The sequence below is a fragment of the Palaemon carinicauda genome, chromosome 5 (genome assembly GCF_036898095.1).
Source record: "Palaemon carinicauda isolate YSFRI2023 chromosome 5, ASM3689809v2, whole genome shotgun sequence".
In the NCBI taxonomy this organism is placed as follows: Eukaryota; Metazoa; Arthropoda; class Malacostraca; order Decapoda; family Palaemonidae; genus Palaemon; species Palaemon carinicauda.
In genome coordinates this window covers 166,645,334-166,655,333 of record NC_090729.1, presented here as the reverse complement: position 1 = coordinate 166,655,333, position 10,000 = coordinate 166,645,334, and the positions used below count along the sequence as shown (strand labels likewise).

Here is a 10,000-nt window from a genome sequence, read left to right as displayed (position 1 = left end):
TACATATAAGGCTCCAACTATGAATGCCAGTTTACAAATGTATGAACTTGACCCATTTACATTTAAAAAAATTATGTATAAAATATACAGATTTAACGGGGTAATTTGCCTGGTCCAAATGAGAACCAAGCGATATGCCTATCATTGTTCCAATAAAAAAGATTGGAGGTGTAAGGATCTATGTATGAATGCCAGTTTAGAAATGAATAAATTCGATCTATTTACCTGAAAAAAAAAATGTGTCAAATATACAGAATTATCTGTATATTTTTCCTGGTTCAAAATGAGAGCAAAACGATATGCCTATCATTGTTCCAATAAAAAGTAATCTAGGTATAAAGCTTAATGTCCTTGTGAAACAAGATCTACTGTAGTTGCACGCCCGCCCTCTACCCTTTCAAGAGCGCTGCCCTTTTGTAAACCGATCTGGTCCCCTCACTCTTTCTGGTCTGTTCCAGGTTCATATTTTATTGCTTCCTTCGTTTTTGGGTCACAGTTTAATCTGTGATCATTTGACGTAGTTCGTGAGGGTCAACATTGCATATGTATGCTCATGTATATGTGTAGTTCAACGCATATTTACTGTTCCGGTTGCATTATCAAGTCGGTTTTCTTCAATTTCTTATTTCTATGATATTTTGATTTGCTTTCTGGCCTCTTGTCAAGTGTCCCCCCGGTGAGATGCTGCATTATTGAGCAACAGACAAAGATTCGTATTCACTTTGGCCTGTTATTCTCTACTGGATATGAACAGTTTCTGGACGATGTCTTCTTGGCAGTTTATGTATATATATTTATATATTTAAATATATATATATATACAGTGTATATATATATATATATATATACATATACATATACACACACATATATATATACATATATATATATATATATATACAGTAAATATGTTTACATATACATATCTATCTATCCATCTATCTATCTATCTATATCTATATATATATATATATATATACACATATATATGTTTACATATACATATCTCTCTCTCTCTCTCTCTCTCTCTCTCTCTCTCTCTATATATATATGTGTGTGTGTGTGTGTGTGTGCGCGCACGTGTGGGTGTGTGTGATATTTCAATATGAGCGTGCATTAATGAAAAGGGTAATTATTTTCTAGAAAGCATATGCTTGTCTGGGTTAGAGCACACATCGATGGAACAAATCACAGCAAGGATGAATAGTCTTACGAACAATTGATAACGAGGTCCCAAATGATATTCATCAAACGAAGGAATCAAAAGAGTCTCCAGAAAATAAGTCGTTTTCATCACAAACATCATTCGTCAGTTTTGCCCGTAAAGAATCGTGCTGTCGTTCATTGTGCCAACGTGTCTGCTCGACATATTACGAATGCTAAGGCTCTGCAAAGCAAGTAGCACGCAATAATGGCTCTTTTAGTGGAGCTGCTACTAGAAGTATGGCTGATTGAGGTTCCTTCTTGAAGTAGAGTTTTTGGAATGTGACCTGTCGGTTAAAATTTTTATTGGGGATAAAGAAAAAGCCAAGTCAGGAAATCTAGTTATATGTATGCGCATAGGATTTTGTGTGTGTGTATATATATATATATATATATAATGTGTGTGTGTGTATGTATAAATATATATGTGTATATATTTATACATATGTGTGTGTATATATATACATATATATATATATATATATATATGTATATGTATATATATATATATATATATACAAAATCATATATATATATATATATATAGATGTTTGTGTATGTGTGTATATGTATGTATTCATTTGTATAATGTGTGTGCCAGTACATCTTTATGCACCTACACACTGGCATTTCCTATGTAAAAGCTCACGCCTGTAAGATGATATACCATGTATTTAAAAAATTTTCTTTTTTGTCATAAGCTATATTTTATGAAGAGTATTTGTACCAAGGACACTCACTCGTCTTTGCATTGAAATGAATAACCTTACATAGACAACGTTTACTTCCAACTACTTACGCATAAACGCTTAAAATAATCCACAGACTCCAATGAAGAAACAGACAAGTCCTTGACTTATGTTTGTGTAGTGGGTGATGATATATTATGCAGCTAAAGAAAGCTTGGGAGAGTTTTGTGTTCTTTGTTACATCGGGGAAAACAATACATCTTTTTGTTTTTCCTGAAGCTTCATTTCATTATCTACCATTGCTTATTAAAATGGTTGACTAATGGTGCAATAGTGGAATAAGAATTTTTTTTTGAATTGATTGGCTACCTGCCTTTTCCTTGTTTCTAAATTGATATTTAAGACTCTAGCGATACTATTTTGATTTTGTATAGATGCCCGCTTTGCATTTTTAGTTATTTTGAATTTGAGTAATACAGTGCTCAATAATAAGAGATGTTACTACTTCTAGTATTCTAAAACTAACTTTTGCCAATAATCCAGCGAATAAACACTTTAATCTATCGTATTAATGTGTATATTACTTATATTTAGTTTTCCTATTCTTTGAACATTTCGTATAATACTCTTTTGAGTGTTAGTGCATTTAAGTCATTAGTATTCTGCTAGACTTGATTATTGTTTCTGAGAAATTATCAAGTGACAATTATGATAATTTTATCGTTACTCTCAGAGTATTTTATTTTCTGACCTTGAAAACTACATCTGAATTGTGTCACCTCTTATATAATTAATTGAGTTAGAATTCCCTTTATAGTACCTGTTTTAAAGCAAAACAAACAGTACCACAAGAATCAATTATTTACTAAGTTTTGTATTCCGTATATACTTAATAATACTTACAAATGAAATTTTGTGAAAACATGAAATGTATTAAACATAAAAATAACAAGATATTTTCAATTTAAGTAATTTTTGTTGAATTTTTTTGTGAATTGTTGAAATTGCTTATATTTATTACAGTACTTTAGTGTACATCTAAATGGCACATAGGAAATCAGATTTAAATAAATGTCAATTCTTTATTCAACAAAGAAAATTAAATTAATTTGACATTACCGCAAAATTTGTAAAATTATTTGAACAAGTTTAGTTTGAACCCATAACCATGACGTACCTGGTAATAATAACAACCAAGATAATTTAAATTTTAGGTACCTTTTGTGTGCTCAAATACGTTAACACAAGAATAATTTGAATATCTAAGGATAGGGTAAAATATTTGTACGTTTTCTTTAAGCGGTCTTTTAAATGACTCGTTTTCTATTTCAGGATCAGGAGGGACACGATAGAATTTGCTTCAAGAAGGTCGCCGTCGTTGAAGACTTCTTCGACATCATTTATAATCTCCATGTCTGCAAAGAAGGCAAAGACCAGAAACATATGGGGCAAAAGAGGACTTATAGAGCGGTGAGTATAGGAGAAAAAGCACCTATTTATCAATATTTCTTTTAACGAATAACATTTGATAATATATATACTGTATATAGCTTATCAAGTTAGCAGTTTTCTTCTAATGAATCTAGCTTGATTTTTCTAAGGAAAATGTTATAATTTCATAGAAATCTGTCGAGAATAAAGCTCCTTTTATGGCATTGATTTATGTGTTGCCATAAAGAGAGAATGTGCGTGAGCGCACATCCTGGCTGGCTGGCTGGGACAGATTCGATCAATAGCTTTCACATTCGAAAATTTTTGGTCAGCGACTTTATATTGTTATAAGAATTTTCTCTGTTATATTTGTTGACTTGGATAGAATTTAATTGATTTACATTTATGCAAACGGGATTATTTACTCAAGCAATTATATATATACATATATATATATATATATATGTATATATATATAGATATATATATATATATATATATACAATATATATATACATACAATATATATATATATATATATACAATATATATATATATATATACATATATATATATAATATATATACATATATATATATTTCAACTCAGGAATTTCGTTTGAATTTTTGCTAGAATCTCAAAGCATTTTCAGGTTATGTAAAAATATATATATATATATATATATATATATCAGGAAAGGAGATTTGAATTCTTGTAGAATCTCAAGACATAGGATAACTTAAAAAACTAAGTGTTTCTGTTTATTCAAATTTCATTATCATCGTTACCAATACTATTATTAAAACAGTAATTATTACTAATATTATTATTAATAATTTGCCGCATCAGGTTTCTGAGCGCTACGCCTTCGTACCCCGAGAAGCAGTCACCAAATTCCTGGTCCTGTGCACCGAGTGTCCCAGGAGGTCGGTTGGTGTTCACGTGGGCGTGGGCGTTCCCGTGGGCGTGACCACCTTGCCTGGAGGCCCTCAATTAGCCCCGCCCATCTCCAGCAGCATGCAAGTTCAGACACAAACGACCGTTGGAAGGTAAATGTTCAGGAATAACGCCCTTTGATGCTGGCTGGCTGTAATTATGCAGTGATTTTGGCCAAAAATATGGTGAAAGGGTAACGAGAGGAGGGGGGAGAGAGAGAGAGAGAGAGAGAGAGAGAGAGAGAGACTATTGTGTCGATTCTCCCATGTGAAGTTAGTGTGTGCTTGCGTTCATGTCTGTACAATGTTGGATGGACAGTTCAGGGACAAATTCAGAAACTCTACTCATTCTGCACTCCACATTTCATTTACTCGTACTTAAGTTTGTTTATCTACACCTAGTATGCTTGTTCATGCTTATGTAATAACAGAATTCCGTGGCCTTTAAGTGAATCTAAGTAAAATTAGAACACCTGAGTAATATATATGTTATTTGACTATATTTAATAGTATTTTGTAGGTACAATTCAAGGCCAATTGTCACGAGAAACTAATTTTAATTCACATATGATTGATCTAATTATGCTTGCATTTACTGGTGGTTCTAGAAGTGATTTGATCATAGTTAGCATCGTATTGCGTATTATATTTTTCGATATTTTTAGCCTTTTGAAGCTAAGAAACGTTAACGAAAGGAAATTATAAATATAGATAATCTTTAGTTTTATTTTGATAGAAGCTTTCAACTATGAGCAGAATAATAATGAATACAAAACATGTGAACAAAATATTCGGTTCACTGTGTTCTTTTAGAGATTAATTGACTGCAAGACATAAGAAATAAGCAGGAGTATAGGTGGGTATTTTCATTCCTTACCTCTCCCTGTTCTTCTCTGTATTCTTCCTCTTTAGTGTCCTGATTCACTTTTCTCCCCCTTATTTCTTTTGTCTCGGCTGTCTTTTAAACTCTGACTTTCTAGACAGACGGGAGGGAGGATTATTCCAACGCGTCATTTCATCGCGAGCACTTGACTCTCTTCCTGGTGACTTCAGTTAAGCGTAGAATGTCTTTTTAAAGGTTTAAAGGCCGCTAATGAATGGTAGAGGCAAAGGACAGTGACATTGCCATATCAAGTAGGACAATGCCCTAGAGACTGACCATATATACATACGATCAGCACCCAAGCCTCCTCTCTACCCAAGCTAGTACCAAGGCAATGACTGCTGATGACTGAACAGATAGACCAATAGGCTCTCCCAAACCCCCCATCCTTAGCTCACAAGGATGGTGAGGTTGCAGCGACCAAAGAAACTAACGAGTTTGAGCGGGACTTGAAGCTCAGTCTGGTGATCACCAGTTAAGGACGTTACCACATCGGCCACCACAATCCTTACCTTATCTACGATATTAGTCTTTATTTCGTTTTCATGAATAATTGTTAACGTTAAATTTCCTAAAACGAATGAACCTTTATTCAGCTCTTATGTCAAGTCCTATGTATTGTCATTCATATGCTGAACAGCCATTTTCTTTCAAATTTGGTAAAAGTAAACGAAAAGGAAACTTAATTTTATTGCGTGACAAGTCATCATCATCATCATTATCTCCTACGCCTATTGACGCAAAGGGCCTCGGTTAGGTTTCGCCAGTCGTCTCTATCTTGAGTTTTTAATTCAATATAGTTTAACTCCTAATATTCTTCCGAGGGCTTTGTTCTCAAATCTACTAAATCTGTTGGAGATTGTTTCATTGTCATACCATGAATCATATCCGTATAGTAACACCAATCTCACTAAACTGATATATAGCCTGATTTTTAAATGCAATTTCAGACTATTTGATTTCTAAATTTTACCTAACCGAGCTATTGTCCGATTTGCTTTATTCCCAACTTTCACTAAACTCCAATTCAAATGACCTGTATTGAAGGTCATAGTTCCTAAATACTTGAATGATTCTACTTCATTAATCCTTCATTCTAATGATACTTCATCTTCCATTGCATATTCCATTCTCATCTCTGTCTTTCTATTTATATTGAGCCCAACCTCGTGTGATATTTCAAGCATTCTGGTAAGCAATCAAGTATACGGAGATTATTATGCACTGAATAATAATTGACCTCGCTGGAGGATTTTCGGATACGTCCAGAGTTGAAAAAAAAATAGTTTTTATTGAAATACAATACTTAGATTCTGTGATATACCCAACGCAAATGTTTAAAAAAAAATTTTTAGTCGTGATAGAATATATTTTCCGCTAAGATTTATTATTATTATTATTATTATTATTATTATTATTATTATTATTATTATTATTATTATTATTATTAGTACATTTTAATCTTCCAAAAAAAGTTTAATGTCGCAAATATCATCATCATTATTATTATTATTATTATTATTATTATTATTATTATTATTATTATTATTAACTTTATATAATCCAAAATGCTTGATATCTTGCAAACAGGTTTCCACAGCATAGCTATTCAATACCTGTAAACAAGAGATAGTCACAATGAATAGAATCAGAGTAACATCTCCCGCTAACCGACTTCTTTTCTTCCTTCCCAGCAAAGCCTCTGATGATCGACTGGGGGACAAACCGAGGTTCCTTCCTATGATGCATCAGCAACATCAACATCAGCAGCAGCAACAACAACAACAACAACCTCAGGCAGTTCATAAACCTCAGCCCTTGCTCAAGCACCAGCAGCAGCAGACCTCCTTGCCTCACCCCTCCATCCACATACAGCCCATAAAGATTCAGCCCAAGACCAAAGGAACAGAGACACAAACGCAGTATTGTCATCAACAACAGACGCACCATCAGCTTAAACACTTGCATCATCAACAACAGCAACAATCTCATTCGTTGCAACAGCAGCAGCAACAGCAGAAGCAACAACAACAGCAGCAGCAGCAGCAGCAGCAAGCACAGCAATCGGAACAGCAGCGCCAAGAGCAGCTGCAATTACAGAAACAACAGCAAGAGCAGAAGGAGAGGGACGAAGCCTTCGATAAGAAGATCAGCGCTGTCAGCCACGACTTGGAATACAGACTTCCCTTCACCAACATCTACCTGAAGCACTGCCATAACAACAACATCAACAACAACAATAACAACAGCTTCAATAACAACAATAACACCTTGGCTGACAACATGTGCAACCACCTTAATGGGGACGGTGACAACAACAGCGTCAATAGCAAGGACAGTGGCATATTCCACGGTAGTCCCATCGACATCATTAACAACAACATCATCAAATACAACAATAATTTCACCCAGACTCAAATAAAGGTGAGATACTTCTCTCTCTCTCTCTCTCTCTCTCTCTCTCTCTCTCTCTAACATAAGATAGAATATAAGTCACTTTTAATATGCTTAAGTATCTCAAGTATCATCATTATCTATTAGTGTGCCTTTTTCCCATCCGTAAGGGGTAACACGGTTGCGTTCTTTTGAAGGACTTTGTCATTTTTAAAAATATGAAGCTTTATTTCATAAAAAACTTGAAACGGTCGCTACAAAAAACTTCTTGCTTCACAAACTGTGGAGCGGCTGTTACGGGTAACTTTAGTCAGATAACAATGGTTATTATCATGCTGTAAATCATTACATAACTATTATACAAATATACAAAAATTCAAAGTTATCGTGTATCACCAGAGTGATGCCCTAGTATCTAGTCAGCAGCGAATCTATTTCCAAATGAAGAATCACTTTAACTAACAGCAAATTTCATACATCAACGCTAGGATGTCACACCGGAGTTTAATCCGGCAACATATACATATTCTTTGAAGAACTCTTCATCCTCGCACTCTGCCATTTACGGAGCAAAAGAAACGGTTGGAATAGAATGCCAAGAGGAATTCATAGCTAGTAATCCGGTGTGTGTTACGCTTTCACTCGTCTCTTCTCTGATGTCTCTGAATTGTCACTCTTTTAACAGATAGACATTGCAACATGTAAATGATCGCAACGCAGTTTAGTTAGATCAAATGACAAAGTGACTCTGTGTTCATATTCTAATTCTCGTCCGTCTCTCTTTTTTTTTAATTATTATTTTGTATTTGTCCTTGGAAGGGTTGCACTACAAAGTGTTCCCCTCTGCTTCCATCAGGGTAACGATTAGCAGGTGTATTTGCTTACCTGTATTATATTTTAATGTGAAATAGATGCATAATAATGTAGAATATCGTAACGATTATATATGCATATATACATGTGTATATAAATTTATATATATATATATATATATGTGTGTGTGTGTGTGTGTGTATGTATGTATGTAAGTATGTATTAATGCAGAATATATGTGAAACAAGTTATCTGAAAATTATTTGAAAATCTTAATGTATGTATATTGGATATTATATATATATATATATATATAGAGAGAGAGAGAGAGAGAGAGAGAGAGAGAGAGAGAGAGAAATTCATATTATGAATATTTTTTTTGGCAATGTCCCTAAATATCTTGTCAACGTGTATTGATATAGAATTGAATATGTAACTATAAAAAGTCTTACCATATTTACATATAACATTTATTTCCGATTTGAAGGGGCGCAGTTTTGTTAAGAATGCCGAGAAAATGTTTGATGTATTCCATAGAATGTTGGACAGTTGTTATTGTTATTATTGCTAGCTAAGCTACAACCCTATATGGAAGAGCAGGGTGCTTTATGCCCAAGGCTCCTACAGGGTAAAATAGGCCAGTGAGGAAACGAAATAAACTATATATATCAAGTAGGGGATAGAATAAGACGAGTAACAACGTTTAAATAGATCTAGCATGTATAGACTATGAAAAGTCTTATGTAAGTCTAGTCACCATAAAAAAAAAAAAAAACATTTACAACCCGTTTTTAACTTCTGAAGATTCCCTGTTTCAACGACCAGATTAGTAAGATCATTTTCACATTCTGTTCACAGCTGAAATAAAACCTCTAGAACACTGTGTAGTATTGAACATTGTGATGTATGAGTCAAGACTAAGAATGAACTATATACCTAATACTACGAACAGGATAGTACAGCCTTGGAAGAATTGTATGCAGAGGATAGTCAGAATTATGAAAAATCTTATGCAACATGCACGAAGAACTAGTAGAACGACAGTGTTAGAGATTGATCCTCAGGTCATGAATAAGAAATTTAATAGACGAAATTTTGGTCCAACAAATTAAGTTGAAATTCTGGAGCTGAAGACCAGACAGGGAAACAAAACTCGGAACACCGTGCATTGAAAGAATTAAAACATATTAGGATAGATTGATCACTGAAAGTCTTAAAAGACTATTTTACTTATGAAATATATATATATATATATATATATAATATATATATATATATATATATATGTGTGTGTGTGTATATATATGTATATATATATATATATATATATATTTGTTAGGCTGGAGGAACGTAGAGAGTAGAGGTCCCCTTTTTTGTTTTGTTTCATTTGTTGATGTCGGCTACCCGCCAAAATTGGGGGAAGTGCCTTAGTATATGTATGTATGTATATATATTTGTGTATGTATGTATGTTTACACACACTATACTGTATAAGAAACCAAATTGCAACTCTTTGGAAAGGCCCCAAAAACGTAGGGAAAAAACAAAGTTAAGAATAGACTGTGAAAGAGAAAAGTAGAATTTAAGCAGTAACCATATGTACATATACATAAAGGAGAGAAAAGTTGTTGTGGAAATATAATAGAGCGAAA

General features: G+C 33.5%; 1 protein-coding gene across 1 annotated transcript in view; it reads left to right on the top strand.

Moving 5' to 3' along the window:
• Positions 1 to 10,000, top strand: part of LOC137641584 (nucleolar protein 4-like) — a 342,312-nt gene that overhangs the window by 260,859 nt on the left and 71,453 nt on the right. The window contains exons 2-4 of the mRNA XM_068374293.1: positions 3,225 to 3,362; positions 4,173 to 4,372; positions 6,836 to 6,941. Coding sequence (XP_068230394.1) covers positions 3,225 to 3,362; positions 4,173 to 4,372; positions 6,836 to 6,941 — 444 coding nt within the window. The remainder of the gene's footprint in view (positions 1 to 3,224; positions 3,363 to 4,172; positions 4,373 to 6,835; positions 6,942 to 10,000) is intronic.